The following is a 16,780-nucleotide window of genomic DNA, read 5'->3' as shown; positions in this document are numbered from 1 at the left end:
GCAGTCACAGCAACAACGTAATCATTCAGCTGCAGGAGCACCAGGGCTGAGCCTCATTGACCTGCTCACTCCTTCTCTGCCTTCGCTCTATTAGCCTCATTTTGTTTCTCTAAAACCATATTTGCAAAAAAGACGTGTTTTCTAACCTGAACAAAGCAATTGCATTTTCCAGCACACTTCAGACAGCAAGAGAGGATTATCATTAAAGTATCTACAGATATACGGTACTAAATATTATGTCAGTGTTAATGGTCTACTGCATACACAGATACATTGACCAAGACTATGTTATTGGATATGAATAGCAAGCTGAGATTCAAAACTGCTGATTTGTCTAAGATCAAGAATTTGCCGTTTTTAGAGAGTTCAGATTTTTTGAAGCAAGATTTTGTTGAGAGTTCCTGAGCATGAGGGACCTAGTTGTAGTTGATTACTCTCTTTTGGCCGTGTTCCATGAGTTCAGCATGTTCTAGTTTAACTGGATTATCTCTTTAGACTTTTTTCTTCAGTATAAGTTATATAGAACCATTACTAGTTTAGTTACTCCTTGGATGGAGTTTAAAACTTTAACTTAAAGCATCTCTACAAAAAAAAATGTCCCCTTTGAATTCTTCTGCCATCCACTGTGTAGATCATATTAGTTACGTACATTTGAGGTATTTTAAGCCCTTATAGTTCAAAAGTTCACTTTTCGATTGTTTCCTTGGTTTACCTTGCTGCTGACATTTTAAAGTTATTAAGTTTATCATTAAGAGTTTCTTATTTTTGTGCTATACAGTATGTAACATGCAAAGTCAATAAAATATGTGTCTTATTCGTTTCATTATGTGACCTAATTTTCTATATCCATATGAAGGAAGTAAAAGGAAGGGTGTGCAACTAGTTGGTTAAACCAATTTTGGTTAGTTGATTATCCCATATTTTAGAAAGTGACCTACTGAATTCTGGGTCTTGCATCAACCTATTTAATTGACTGACCAAACAACCCCAAAAAAATGGCTTCTAATGGTAGAGATGTCACAATTCGTTATTGATATCAGTCCAATATTAGCCAAAACACGAAAATTTCACCACCTGACATCTAAAATCCTGGATATTTTTAATGATGATAGAAATGTTAAAAGTTTCTGTAACTCAATGATTAATTTTACATGGGTACATTGCTTTTCATACCTTTTTTTGATTACTTTCCCCCCATGTTCTGGTAACAATACTTGAGCAGCACTTTTCTAACATTCTACAGTATAAAATAGGTAGTAAAAGCTAGTATGATTTATGCTAATATATCGCAGAAATATCTGTATCGACCATTTGTCAAAGCTGCAATATCAGTATCGTATCGGAAATGAAAAAGTTGTATCGGGACACCCCTAAATAATGGTTTATTAATCATCAAGTGTAGTGTGTAGTTGTTATAGACCTAATGAACAATTACAATGTTTTTTGTACATGTGCTGTACAGCAAGCAAATCTTGGAGTTAACCTTGGTTGTAACATTTCATTCCAAATACTAGTATTAAATATTATACAGTAATAGGAGTGACATTGGTGTTGGATGAAGTAGTTTGCCCTGCAACTGAAGGGTTGTTGGTTCAAGCTCTGGCTTTCAATAATTTTACACAAATTACCCATACTTTGGTCAAAGTAACCAATTTTTATTGTTTTGGTCTTTTACCAACATAGATTGGTTACTTCAGTTTATTTATGTGGTGCAATTCACAACACATGTCATCTCAAGGCACTTGACAGTTCAACCAGATCATACAGTCAAATTGATTCAAAGTTTTCTATCTAAGGAAAACCAGCTGGAGCATCGACTTATTGACTGGAAGGCAATCCCTCACATCAAGCATGCTTGTAGTGACAGTGGAGAGGAAAAACTCCTTTTAACAGGAAAATACCTCCTTAAAAAACACAACCATACTGTAATAGATTGGTTGTTTTAACCAAAAGATAGCCTGGACACATAGCTACCAACCACACCGGTAAAATTCAACCCATTTTTGTGCTGTATTAACCAATCTCTTCTTAGAGTATGAAATACGAAACCTTTCACTGTAAAGCATTTCTTTTTGCCATATTGAGAGTTTACTTGACTGTCTCTGACATTTAGCCAGTGAACCAGTCCATGTGAGCCTGCAGGTAAACAAATCCATATTAGCTAAGATACAAAATTCATGGCTTGTGTTCGCAGCTGCAGCATGATACCTTTGGGACCCCCTAAAGGGCTGGTTATACTCCTGCAGCAGTGTGTCGCAGTGAGCATGTCGCAGGTAAGACGATATTTTTGATTTATGCCCAATTTTGAAGCGTGGTCAGCATTTTGCTATTCCTCGCCACAACGCATGAGGGACAATCACAAACTGGCTGTAGGTTTAGATACGGCCGAGGTGGCAAGGGAGTGGGGGCAAGTTTGTACGACAACGGAGGGACATGAGCGGGGATCCAGGTGGAGAAAGGGTCACAGCATTCTCATGCACCTCGCTCTTCTAGCTGGTCCATCTTCACGTGTCGCTTTCCACAATGGCGGTCATACAAACAAAACAAGCCAGTAAGGTGCCAAACAGGAAATATGCATAGCGTAGATGGACGCAGATCAGAGGCCTTCTGTCTTTTTGAAAGATGCACCATAGTGTCTGCGCAAGGGGTGGGGTCATATCGTTAACTGTGACACACAGGCAGACGACATGGTTTCTGAGCATAAACCGGTCTTAAGATTTCAGTAGGCTGAGATGAGCAAATCATCATCAGTGCAGGCAAAGTAAGTGCATAGAAGAGCATGGAATAAATGAATGTTATTATAAAGTTTGTGGAACAACATTAAGAAATTCACAGTCATTTGAGATTAGTTTAATACTCTGTATTGTCTGAGAGGTTTTGACGTGAACAAAATCAAATGTGGTTGCTTTGCTTAGCTGGAAGTCACACTGTTTATACAGCAGCATCACATGGGAAACATTACAGTGCAGAGTGTTATGTGCTTATAGTGCCATATCTTACTTTACCATTAAAACATGATAATATATAAATCATATTGGGACAGAGGGTTCAATATAATGTTTACCACCTTTGTCAAGGTTTTAAATTATACAATTCATAACAATCTAATTTAAGTCAAATTGCTGAGTTATCTCCTTAGCATGCAATTATAGCATGTAATTCGTAATTTGGTTTGTTGCAGACACAACAGAACTTAAAGTTGCCAGACGATGGTCTTACACAATTGGGGTCTGACCCCTTTCGCCTGATCGAGATTCAAAGGTCAGAGAATGACCTAAAGTTTTTTTAAATGGTTAAAAAAATGTATTCTTGCTTTAGAAATCTTGAATGTCTAGTCTACATGCCATAAAAGTGAGTTACTGCTGGTAAACCAATAGCTGTTAAACACCCATCATTAGAGGAGCAATTCAAACAGTCCTAATGGTTCCTGTGTTTGATAAGTTCCATAATCAGAAAATTAAAATATTTGATAAATTGAAGAATGTCATTACCAAAGAATAAAGCTGAAAAAAGATTAAATTATACACAAAACCTCTTCTCTTCCTTTTAATTTTTACTTCTTCGTCTTCTTTTTAGTTAATTAATAATTAATTAGGTAAAGTGAAGGCAAAGGCAAATTTAACTGAAATTAACTTTTTGTCATAGTCTTTTTTTTATCATGGTCACAGTTTCAAAACTTAAAAAAAACTTGTCATATGTAGAAAATAAATGATTAGTGAATTTATATCATATCATTTATTTCGATGGGCTGACTTTATTCTTATACTTGGTTGAGTCAATTTGCTAATATTTATAGCCAGTCGTTGTCAAGCGGATCAGTTCCTACTGTGAATTGATTCTTTGTGCTCCAGCTCCCTGCACTAAAACTAATCTAGTCGACTTTCATAACTAGTGTAATCTGATTATAAATGCCACACCGAACAGTGTGGCAGAGATCACAAACCTCTTGCTGAGAGGTACCAACAGGATTCCTGTTCTGACTGGAAACATTCTCCCCATTAAGCAGGAGATTATACACCCTGCTACGTCACTGGAAAAATAACCCACTAAAGTCTGCCAGGATTAATACTAATTACTGAAATTCTGAGTATAGGTTGACCGTTTTTAAACATGCAATGTCTGTATTTCAAGTTAACCAGAAAAAAAGAATTGTGGTATTAAGAGACCAAAAAGGATTATTTTCCTTTCTTTTCCTCCTAAAACCCTAATGTTTGGTTAAACACTGAACTGAGTTCTACTTGTATTACTGCAAACTTAAATGTACAGAGCAGACTTGCTAACAATAGCTCCATGTCACATTGAACTTAAAGTGGCTCATTTCCTTTTTCAGTTCCTCAAATTGACTAATGTTTATGTTTCAAACCAACTCTGACATGTGGTGTGTTTCTCCTGTAGCAACCGCAAAGGAAGGTCCTCCCTGGTTTGTTTGGGTTACACAGCGAAGGAATGAGGGGAGTGGGACGAGGGGGGTGCAAGGGCATGAGGAGAAGATGACAGAGGAAAAGGGGGTGTTAGACAGCTTGGACAATGCACTCTGAATATAAAAAGAGGAATAGTAAATGGCTTGGGGGGTGGAGAATTGGAGAAAGGAAAGTAGAAAGGGTGGAAACAGGGAAATAGATAGGAGCAGCTGTGGGGGGGAGGAGAAATAATTGATGAAAACCCTAAAAGTGACTTAAGGTGGAGAAGAAGGGTATCCAGGAGAAGGGACTGGGTGAGTCTATGCAAAGGAAAGGATGGGAAAGATAAGGGGCATGGGAGGGAAAACAAGGAGGAGGAGGGCAGGGACCCTGGGGTTAAATTCCTAAAGTGCAACCGACCTGGTATTGTTCCACTGCCTAAATGTAAACATAGGAAAGAGGCATGGACTGACAGCCTGTCACAACGGCTGAGACAAATTTAAATATGGAACAGTGTTTCCAAGATATAAAGTTGAAAGATTATGGAAAAGCAATGGATGTTAAATAAGAAGGGGAAGAGTTTATGGATATGTAGAAAAACTAACATATCTAAAAGTTTTCATACTCATATATTTATCCTGTTCTGTCATAAAAAATTGGGACTGCATTCATTTCCATATAGGAGACCATAAGAACTTTACAAAATGACAATATTCTTGGTGCTGAGGTGATACATGCAGTGTTAGTAGTTTTTGACTAACTGAAGGTGGTAATCAATAATGTCCTTGAAGTAAATGTGATTTTGCTTTTTAATTCAGTGCTGTTGTAAATTATTTCTACAGTTCACAGAAACTCTCTTATCAAACAAGTGAAAATGTCTTTTATTTAGTGTTCTTCCACTATCTAGTGGTCAATATGTGCCATTGCAATAGAAAGGGGCCTGCTGTGATACTTTTTTTTTATCAATAGAGGGCGACAAGGTGTATATTAGCCCTGCTTGTGTTTACTGTTTAGAAGACTTGTAATTCAATGTTTGTATCAAAATAATAGTTTTTTTCTATGAAGAGGATTTTTTATTATTATTTCTGAGCCAATCTCAATCTCAATGAACTTCCTGCAGATGTTTTCTTGGATTTTTCTATCTTTAGATGCATCTATATTCTCCTAAACTCTCTCTAGTTTCCCTTTCCCTGCTCAACCAGAACAGGCCTACATCATGGTTCCACTATTACAATGTTTGTGGGCGTTTAGGGTAACTTTTTAAGTTTTGTTTCACTCACGGATTCTATGTGTAAATCATATAATTATCTTTGATCTTGTCTGATCAAACGCATTAATGTGTTCACTGTTTGCTCTATTTGACTTTTGTTAACAACCTTAACACTATGGCAACTCTTTATATTTGTATGTTGTAAGCTTCTACAGTTAAATTCATTGTCCTGTTTAGATATCCTCTTGAGCTTTCGATTTCTACAGCTCCTTAAAAGTCATTCTGATCATTTCCCTTAATTTTTAACTATTGGTTTCCATGTCTAGGCTGTCAGACGAGGTGATTGTTGATATGTTGGTAGGTTGCAGACATAGTAATCGGTGGATGTTTGAATTGGTCATGCAGTTTTATAACCAAGCTGAGGTATAAAATGACTCCAAAACTTTCCCCTAACTTGTTTGTTGTTTTCCTTTGTCTAGATGATGTTGTTTATTTACATATAGTCTCAAACGAAACCCACAGGCCTTCAAAGAACAGTGGATTTATACTCAGAATAAATTGCAGCTGTAAATATTGACCAAGGCAATTGGTCACACATTTAGAGAAAACAAACTACTCAGCACATCTTTCAGATTTCTATTTGCTTTCAAAGCCACTTTACATATTTCCTAAATTTGAAAGTATTGCCCAACATGGTCTAGTTCAGTGCGATAGAATCACCTTTCAATCTTTTGTGTGAAACATGTAGAAAAGTAAGATTTCAGTGGCAGAAAAGAGTGCAACTGAAGTGTGGCATTAGAAAAGAGATGTTAATGGTTTTCTTCACCTAATTTTTTTCTTTATATTAAAAATGATTTACCGTAAATACAGACATTTGGAGTTGAGGCAAAAATATTCCTTCTACAGCAGGTTTAAATTTAAATAGTTAATTTATTATTTTACAAATGTACAAGAACAAAAAAAAGGACAAAAGACAGAAGTGTCCCTGAGGAGAACTGTTTCACACATTTTAGGGAAACGAAAGCAGCTTTTTAAAGCTCTCTGGTAATTCAAAGCAAAGGGAAATAACAGATATATCAGACCTTTCTTTGAGCCAAACAAACAGGGTGGACATTTTACTGTTAATCATCCTGAAAAAGTGGGACGGCGTAACTTAAATAACTGGATGTAGCCAAACATATATGGTTCTTTTGTACATGAGAACAAAAACCAAACAAAATCTCCAAGCTCATTTGAAAAAGTAAAAAAAAAAAAAACTCCTCAAAAATATATAAAAAAATACTGCAATACAAATATTTACAGTTCCTTAAACAGCCTGCTACAATGTTATTTCCATTTAACACAACTTTGTTATTTTTAGAAAAATATGTTATTGTTGTATTATGACCAAAATAAAAATGCTTAGTATTGCTGGGATATAGAAACATTCAAAACAGTTTTGAAATAAACCTAGAGCAATTACTCCAGCGGTAGTCAGTGTAACATAGAAGTGCTTGTGTGTCTAGTTTTGCTTCTCGTCTTGTTATTCCCATGAGATGTTCCCATTAGATGTTTTTTTATATTGTGGGTTGAGACATCACTCTGCTCCCCCACAAATGTCATTTCCTTAGAAAGTTAACCATGGTTGTTCAATGACGCACACCTTCCCTGGGTAAACCTAAATACTTCCCTGTGCTTTGAGAGCCCACGCATTGGCAGTCATTCCCTCGTGAGTCACAGACTTGTTGAGCGTTCCTGGGCAAGCTTTAGGTCACATGTTCAGTTCAGTGACAGATAGCTTAGAACCCATGCTGGAAGACAGGTGAGCTTCAGTCCGAATGTTCTTTTAGATTCTCAAGAATCCAGTTTTTCTCATCAAACACAATTTAAATGTATGGACTCCCTGGATCACAAAAGGGGAAAAAGAAAGCAAATAAGAGATGCAAGCAGAAGAAAATGTATGAAGTAAACATTCTATGAATAAATTCTGTGCTAAATGGTAGACATAAAATCTTCATCAAGGACATAACTTTGCATATTCGTTGTCATCAATATATGTGCTTTAATATGATGCATTTATATAGCAAAATAATTTGGGATGCATTTATAAGACATGTTCTCGACCAACCATACTTACTCTATTACATTCCTTGCAGCTTCTAGAAAGAAAAAAAAAAAGAGAAACATGATAAGTATTTTTGCATCTTTTTTCATAGTGAATCACAAGAGCTGAAATGCAAATTTGTTAAACTCTCAGTAGAAGTACCTGTTTCTGTACATGTATTTCTTCTCCTTAATATTAAACAAATCATTAGCAGCAACACCCCGACAACACCACAGACAACTGTTGCAGCTATCACAGCAATAGTCATGGTAGGTGGGGCCTCAGGTGGGGCCTTGGGAGAACCTTCAGAAAAGAAATAATCAATATCAGAAACAAAAACTTACATGGTGATTTAATGCATGAATAAGCTTAGATCTAAACCACTTCCCTTTTGCATGGTATAAAGCTGCCACTGTTATGTGTATATGTTTAAAAAACAAGAAGTGTTGCTTATATGGATTGATGTTTTGTACTTCCACCATGTTTTGCCATGTAGGCTAAATGGCTAATGTCCCCTAAATGGCTTGTGTCAATCTTAAAATGAGCTATCATTGTTTTATGCTGATGAAGATTCTCAGTCATCCAAGTCATAGTCATTCCGTAAAAGTTAAAAACATTCCACTGGACTTGGTTTCCAAGGTTTGAAGACATTCAACCCTTGAAGATGTTTCGCTTCCCCTCCAGGAAGCTTTCTCAATTCAAATGTCTGGATCAGCAGTGAGTTTGAGGCTTTATATAGACATGGCCTTGTATTGCTTGGACACATGCAAATTGAAACCAAGTCCAGTGGATTGTTTTTTACTTTTACGGAATATCATGGTTTTAGTTCAGTATTTGCCTTTTCTGATCACTCTTACAAGGGTGTGACTGCTCACCCTTCACCTTGTACAAACCCACCCGCGAGTGGAAAACTAGTGTTCTCTAAAAAGTGAAGACGTAAAATTGTTTAAAACTTTCCCATAAAGGGGAACTTCCTGACTGAGTTACTAAAAGTGGAATACGGGATAAAGAGGTCATTGTACTGTATTGAATACTTACACACTGAGACATTTGACATGGAGCCGTCGATAAAGCAGAACGCAGACACTTCACCACCGGAGCAGTTGATAGTTGCAGTGCTGGAGATATTAACCAACTCTGTACTGGATGGGTCTCTAACTCGATTTGAAACCTTCCACCTGTCTTTGGTGATATTTCCTTTAAATTCCCAGCCTATCTCTTTTCCTTTTAGCCCATTATATGAATCACACTGCACATCACATTCCAATGGTATGCCATTTTCGTTGCCACATCTGTGTGTGATAACAGGCTTAGTGAAGAAGGCTGCAAAAACAACAGATAAAGGGAAAGTCATATGAGTATTTCTTCTTTTCTCACAAATTTAGTATTCAAGCAAATGGAGCGATAATCTTAAACAGTGTTAAATATCACTGTTTAAGATGAAAAGTTACAACAATAAATTTAAAAACATTGATTTCCTCTTTATGTTAAACATTAAATGAGAGGAAAAAAGAAATAAGGCTCCCCACCAGAAAAAAAAACAGAAGGAGAAGAAAACAACCCACTATATTCTGGGATAACTTATAAAAAAATATAGAAATATATGTAAACCTTCCTATATCTGTCTAAAGAATCGACGGTACGTCCAAATTTCACAGTAGATTTATGGCTCATTAATTTACTCTAAACCATTTCAAGGCGTTTCCTACTTCTAAGTTTAGATTTTATAGTTCCTCGGTTCACCCCCGCCCCCCACCACCAAGAATAGAATTTATTAATATGAAATACATGACAAATAGATCAATAATTGTATTAAAAACATGCCTACCTGTGACATTAAGGCGCATCCTTTTCTCATTGACCTGCTTTTGATCATCTTTATACTTATAGTAACATTCATAAATACCACTGTCAGACAGCTTTAGTCCAAACATGTGCATTATTGTGTTTTTGGGGTCCATTTTTGTGTTTGGCATTGGTTCCAAAGGTTTTGAAGAGTGATATCCATTATAGAAAATTGGATCTTGCTTGTCCACAATTTTTTGAAAGTACAAAAATTCTAATTCCCTCTTTTCATCAACAGGGCAGTGAAAGCTGAAGTTTTCACCAACCACCTTATCGTATGGTTCTGGAAAAAAAGAAGAAAATAAAAAAATCAGAAATAATATAGTAGTAGTAATGAAATAGCTCAAGGGAAATTGACCACAAAGAAAAATCAAGAAATAACAAACACATTTTTACCACTTTGAGTAAACTCTTCTTTTTTTGTAAACCAAAGCTTCTTAATGGTAAACTGAGACATTTTCAGGCCAATGAGGTTAGCTTTTGAAACAAGATTGAATGAAACTTGTTACTGGGCAAAAAAAAAGAAAAAAAAAGCTAAACGTAGTTAAATTATGCTTATATTTTTAAAAACTGTTTATACTTATTAGCTATATCACACTTATACAGTGTCTGAAGTAAAACACTGTTTAAAAAAAAATTCCCATGCAGCTAACATCTTACTTTCTGGAGGACACATTTAATAAAACAACTTTGAAACAACTCTAAAAAAGAATGGAAAAATAATTATTTATAAAATGAAGAACGTATAGAATGACTCTGAACTCACTTCAAAATATTGTTCAACTACAACAGAGTGTCTCCAGTCAAAGATTTCCTGCCTACAGTTATAAGCATCTACAACAACTCATTGTGAGAGACTGAAGTATTTTTAAAATGAATTGAACAGAAGAGTAGATTTAGAGGTTTACACTTAAGAAAATGTATTAATATTTCAACATTTATCACTACTACTGTATATGGCATGTTGCATGTTCTCTGTTCATACAACGCTTACCCTGCTTGTGCACATTAGGAGGAGAGAGGAGCAGGGCAGGAGCTTAATTGGTTGGATTTCAAAAATATCCTCTCTTGTTTAAGAACAATAATCAACTTCAGTTTAAACTACATAAGAAATGTCTATTGTTATTTTTTTTTAAGACAAGGCCTAGAAACCTCTTTATTTTCTGCTGTACTGGAGTTCTGATCATTTGAAGACACATTTTATTCCATTTAATTTGTTTATTAATTGACCATCAGCTATCCCATACACTAATGTTTGCTGTTCTTCCTGTGGCCAAGAACATATCCTTAACAAGTAGTTTTTAATCAAACATCTCCAGGGCTAAATCAAAGATAGTCTTGAATACTCACCTGTAGGAACAGAGTCAACTCCGGATAGCTTTAAAACTACAGTCATCAGGTAAAGGAGGAGCCCTGGTCCACTAGATATACAGAAAAGAATATACATTTATTAAAAAACTGCAAATATGTAACAATAAAACAAGACTAAAGTAAATAAATACTTTTAAAAATGTTGCATTTATACAAAAAATATGATCAGCTACCCATTGATATAATCGTGCAAAACGGCACAAATAGAAGTGAGGAGCAAAATCCTTTGATGTTTCAGATTTTTTTCAGTTTAGGAAAATATGCTACACCACAATAAGTGAAGCATGAGACCGTACAAGTATCAGAATTAGTAATGTGTGAACATTTACAGTCACTGTATTCACACCCTTGGGACATTTGGGGGACTTTTAGTTTCATGCGATGTAATGACTTGGCATCACATTTTATTATGATCAGTAACCCTCAGGCACTTTTTCATGGCCAGGTTTTCCTTAAATAACTCTGAATGTTGAGGTTTTCTAATAAGCAAAATTAGAGACACTGAATGATTATCACTAGAAGTCCCAGAGAATTTCAGTTTTCCTGCAAACCCCCTCCCCTCTTCAAGTTTGTGTATTCACTCTACCTTGCTAACTGTCCCTATTGTAATGCAAATAACCTGCGATATGACCAGCCCTTCTACATGAGGCTGAGGCTGAAACAAACTGGAATCAGAGCAGGAGCATGTTTCAAGCACTTTTCATAACCTGCCCCTGCAAAATTAGACCTTTTTGCAGGAATATATTGTTAAGTAATATCTAAATCTTTAATTTAGGCAAACCTATTGAACAACAAATCATGTGGGTCCTAGTTCCTGAGCTGAGAACAGGTCATAATTATGCTTTTCCAACAAGCTGGGTTGAAGCTGTGGGATATTGCTTTTGTAGCAATTACTGCTTCCATTCATCTTTACTTTTTCAATGTAGGCTAGTAAAAGAAATGTAAAAATATACATGTACTGTCACATTATTTATTATCAAACAGCCTGCGGTTGAATTTAATCACAAAAACATATTAAGAAATGGGTACTTACAAGAGAATCTGTGAAAAACTTGGCCCCTGTTAAGAAAAATAAACAAGTCAAATAACAGAAGTGTGAACTAGACTATCTTAATCCATATTTACAGTAATCTGTCATCAGTCTATTGAAACCGCCTGACATACTTTCTCACATGAATGTTTAGCTGTTTAAAATATTTTACAAGGTATAAATGAGTAATGTAATGATCTAAATATGGCCTTTTCAAATTGCATTTACAAAAAGTCAGTGTATGATTAGATGACACAGTCAGCACTAATGTATCAGACAATTTATTTGAAATGCCTGGTTTAACCTTTATCATTCTTATGTGGGACTTTTTTGGATTTTTTTTATTTGATCAAGCCAGTAGGTTCATCTGCAAACGGGATGTCACAGGGAATTCCCTTAAGCACAAACAGAAGGACTCTGTTCTAAAAGGAACTCAACCTGTTTTATAGACAATACTTAACACAAGGTATCTTCAGCAATTAACTTTATGTTTTCTTACCAATGTCTATCTGTCTGTGACTTACTTCCCTGAGGAATAATGATTTTATGTATTTATTAACTTTTCACTTGAATCAGTACGAAGAAATGTAGATGAGGAAATGACTTTTTTCCATCTTTGCACTGGCAGCTGATCCGAGGAAATTCCCAAGCATGCAAATACATCTTTTGTGTTTAGGGCAGACATGGGCAATGTGGAGTCAACAAGTCATCTCCATGTCATGTATTTGTTCTACCCAGCCACTGAAGCAGGTGAGTCCAATCTGCACAGGTTAATTCCCGGTGAAGATTGGACTCACCTGCTTCAGTGGCTGGGTAGAACAAATACATGAAATGGAGATGACTTGTTGACTCCACATTGCCCATGTCTGGTTTAGGGTCTTATTTTGTGGAAGTATAAAACCCAAGATATCCGAAGACAGCTAAGAGTTGTTGCTGCTTCTCACATCTATTTTAAAATAGTTATTTGTCTTACCACTCCACTCCAAATACCAAAAAAATAGCTACAATACAACATGAAAATGATAAGCAGTTATGTGTCATACACAGAGCAGGTTCTTGTCTGCTGTAAGGAGAAAACAAATTCCAAGAAAAATTCCAGGAGCCAACTATTACCCTATTGGGCAGTACAGAATTATTTTAGAAACAAGATGAGTGTATCTGGAGTGTGAAAGTAACACTCATAGCTAGGCAGCTACATGAACAACATGTAATATGTTTTAGATAATTGATTCCCAAAGTTCTTTAACCAGTATGGGGTCTTTAGATCCACTATAGAAATAAAATAAACAATAAACATTTACGTTAAAGTGCTTTAAATGGTAAATGGCATGTACTTATATAGCGCCTTTATTCAAGTTAGAAGACTTGACCAAAGCGCTTTACACTACATTCATTCACCCATTCACACACACACTCACACACTGATGGTGGCAAGCTACATTGTAGCCACAGCTGCCCTGGGGCTCACTGACAGAAGCTCACTTTAAGATATGAAAGCATCACAAAAAATTGAAAAAAAGAAACTAACTACTTTGGTTTTCTATGCATTTTTCTGTTATACATGTAGTTAATTGATTTGTAGAAGTGTTTGTGTACTCAATAGTTTGGGTCATGAGTCGACTGTTGTGGTTCTTTGTGGATCAGAAACAGAAACGTTTTGGAAGCTCCGTTTTAGAGGATCTTGACATATAGTAGAAGATCCGATAGATGAGTGCACATATGTAAAATACGATTCCAACACTTATGTTGTTTTTTTAAACAATCAGCAAAAGAGGTGTTGCCTTCACTGTTTCAGTTTCCCACAACACTTTTTATTGGGTTTTACTTTGTGATTCACACAGGGAATAAATCTCTGTGCAACCAATAGGCCTACATAAAACCAACCTGTTAGAGGTTGGTCTACCTGGATTAAGTACCAGTTACCTGCCGCACAAGCAGACATGGCCAATTTATTACATTTCTCTTTCAATAAAGCATTTTTTTAACTCAATGGAAATTACGTGTTAATAAAAATCATGCCAACAGTAATAGTGTCAGTGAGTCATGCGAATGATATTAATATACACTAGATAATAGGTTTGATTTATTTACATTAGTGTGTTCACTAAAAAACAGGTCATAAAATCGATAAGCCGGACAATTTTTTTAAAAGCTTTATTGATTTTCCTGTGGGGTTTGATATTAAAAGTAGCTGGGAGAAAATAAATGTTTTACTGCATTTTTTTGACTGAATAACTCCTATAAGATAACATTAGCCTTTAAAGGTTAAGAAGTAGTTGAAAAAATGCGACTTTATTTAAGAATTGGTCATTAATGCACTATAGACAGGAGTATATCATACTATGTTACATGATTAGTAAGAATTTAATGATATTGTTTATTGTACATTACTCTAAAAAATATTTATACATTCTACCCAAAGTTATCAGCGTAATATTCTGAATCCAACTATCCAGCTATCAAACTATTATTTAACTAGGATTCAAAAGGCAGCACAAAGAAGGGTATCACTTTAACCAATATTTGAGATTGATATCCATAATTTGAAATTTCTTTTGTAATTTACAAAACTTTAGTACATTTATTTAGTTGTTATTTTTGAGACAAAAAAAAGATTAAGTCTCAGAGTAAATCTGGAACCCTATCTCTCTATATTTTACTTTATTAGGACATGTATTTGTTTATTAGGGAATTTCCACACTGCTGGTCCAAGGATTGGTCCAGAGATTGGCAGAAGTGAGAAAATCCACACGTTCTGTTGCCCTGATTCGCTTTTACACTTAAATCTTGGGCAGAACAACATGATCCAGTTGAAGCGTTTCTGGGGCAGTATTGCTCCAGTATTGTGCTGATCAAGAAAAAGAAAAAGCACAAAGGAGAGTGTCTCATAAATTATCTAGGACCAAAGCAGTCTCCTCTCTCTTCCACCATTCTGTTCACAACACATGCATTAGCAAGCAGTGTTGGCGTTTCTCTTACTACCTTGGTGATTTGAAGTGCTCTAATGCTACATCCTCTCTTTCCGCTTTTGGTGTTTTGGGATGCAGCAAGCAAACTGTTTAAGAGTTTAAACGGACTGTGCTAAGACCAGCAGTTATATTGATGCCAGAGTATAGTTCTTTGGTCTGTCTTAAGGTGCAGGATCCACTGCAGAAACCATAATCTGGTGTTCCTAAGAGTTGGGGTGTAGACACTGTTCATGTAATAATGATAATACATAATATTGTTTGTGTCATCAAATCAGATTTTAAATTGCTCGGCTATCCTTTTCCATATTTTTTTTCCAACAGCATACTTCATTGTGCTCATAACCTATACAAAACGACCCATAACTTATCCAACGTATACCAGTGTTTTCGCCAGATTTTTCATACGTTAGGCATACGCTGGTCTAAATCGTCAAGGTGTGACAGGGGCTTAAGCAGGGATTTAAAAATTTACTACTATAAAGTTGAAAAGTCAGGAGAGTAAAGAAAAAGGCTGGATTGGTTTATGGCTTACTATTTGATTTGGAAGAAAAAAACCCAAGTTGGGCTGTTTTTATATATGCAGTTTTTAGAGTTGGAGAGTCTGCCCTAGAGTTTAAATGATTATATATTGACATTTTCTTGTCTGAATTTACAAAGAGATGTAAATGATCATTTCTTTAAACATGACAAAGACTATAACTCAAAAAAAAAAAACAATATTGTATTGTTTTATAGTAGAAAGTATCCCAAAACAGAATTAGGTAGAAAAGACTTGCTGTCCCTTAGTTGGGAAAATACTCCTTTTTAGTGAAGAACCAAACCATTTGAAGTGAAAGAGGAGCTAATTATACTATAATAAAGGAGAAATAAAACTAGTGTGCGTTTGGATTTCTGTTTCCTTACAACAAACTGGTGACGTCAGAATGAAACTCTGTCTGGGATTTTCCAAGTACATCATTTTGAACAGCATGTTGACTTCACTGCTTCACTTTGCACCATTATTTATCACTTACTCCTGAAACTATCTGTTGATCCAATCAAATGCAGTTACAGCAATAAAGGTTTGCTCTACTTTAAACTGAAACTCAAACATTACTTCAGGTTAGGAAAGCTGACCAGAGCAGCAAAGATTGTGATAGAGTGATACTGGGTGTAAAGATAACAGAGACTCTGAAGGAAAGATTCATTTGTTTATGTTCTAATGGTAAGAAAATGAAGAGAAGTTTCACAAGCTGACAAGACACAATCACATTCAATAAACAGCAAACCCAGTGTTTGAATCAGAGGAAAATCAAGGATTATGAGATAAGTGATATATTACTAATAGATACCGGTTTATAAATAAAGCATTGCCTGAAAAGGAAAACCAGTCTCTTCCTGTCCAAACGTTCATAGATTTGCATGCCGCGTTCTTTCATAGAAAACCTTTGTTGTCTAGCCTAACACATGCTTTCCTATCTCACATTGCAAAACAAAACACTCTGTGGGAGTCTGAATCGTTTAAAGTAGCTGTAATTTCAGAGGAGAGAAAACAAACCTACCTTCATCTTGTCCCGTCTTGTAATGTGTTTAGGAAGTAAAGTGTGAGCTGCTTTTGTTGAGCAAGGGAGGAGTTATAACTGACAAACCCAGTTTCACTCTTGTTGTTCTTTTGAGGCATGTGCAAATGAAATGACGTAATGCTGTATGAGATTGTAGCTTTAGTTTGAAAGCTGACAGTGATCCAATTTCCTTAGAAATATTTGCACTACATTTACATAAAAAAAGTAAATGTTGCATGCTTACTAAAAGAATGGTATATGCAATATTTTGTCCACAAGAGTATTTCAGAATATCCTGATTTGCCTAACTCACAAATACATTTAGTGACCT

The 16,780-nt window shown here is 35.6% G+C and overlaps 1 protein-coding gene across 1 annotated transcript; it reads right to left on the bottom strand.

Moving 5' to 3' along the window:
- Window positions 1–6,877: 6,877 nt before the first annotated feature.
- LOC119771761 (butyrophilin subfamily 1 member A1) lies at window positions 6,878–16,519 on the bottom strand. Its single transcript, XM_038267889.1, has 7 exons — window positions 16,450–16,519; window positions 11,943–11,968; window positions 10,889–10,959; window positions 9,522–9,821; window positions 8,732–9,016; window positions 7,727–7,996; window positions 6,878–7,492 (listed from the first exon to the last, which is right to left on the bottom strand). Exons 1-6 carry the CDS (start codon window positions 16,453–16,455, stop codon window positions 7,800–7,802), a joined length of 885 nt encoding a protein of 294 aa, XP_038123817.1. The 5' UTR covers window positions 16,456–16,519; the 3' UTR covers window positions 6,878–7,492; window positions 7,727–7,799.
- Window positions 16,520–16,780: the final 261 nt, after the last annotated feature.

This window comes from Cyprinodon tularosa, unplaced genomic scaffold (genome assembly GCF_016077235.1).
Source record: "Cyprinodon tularosa strain WSP-4 unplaced genomic scaffold, ASM1607723v1 ctg69, whole genome shotgun sequence".
In the NCBI taxonomy this organism is placed as follows: domain Eukaryota; kingdom Metazoa; phylum Chordata; class Actinopteri; order Cyprinodontiformes; family Cyprinodontidae; genus Cyprinodon; species Cyprinodon tularosa.
Note: the sequence above shows the minus strand (reverse complement) of the source record. Positions and strands in the feature narration are given on the sequence as shown.

Coding starts and splice junctions, on each gene's coding strand:
- LOC119771761 (XM_038267889.1), bottom strand. Junction 9,822..10,888: donor AGTTGACTCTGTTCCTACAG/GTGAGTATTCAA, acceptor CTTTTTTTCCAG/AACCATACGATAAGGTGGTT. Junction 9,017..9,521: donor GATGCGCCTTAATGTCACAG/GTAGGCATGTTT, acceptor TTGTTTTTGCAG/CCTTCTTCACTAAGCCTGTT.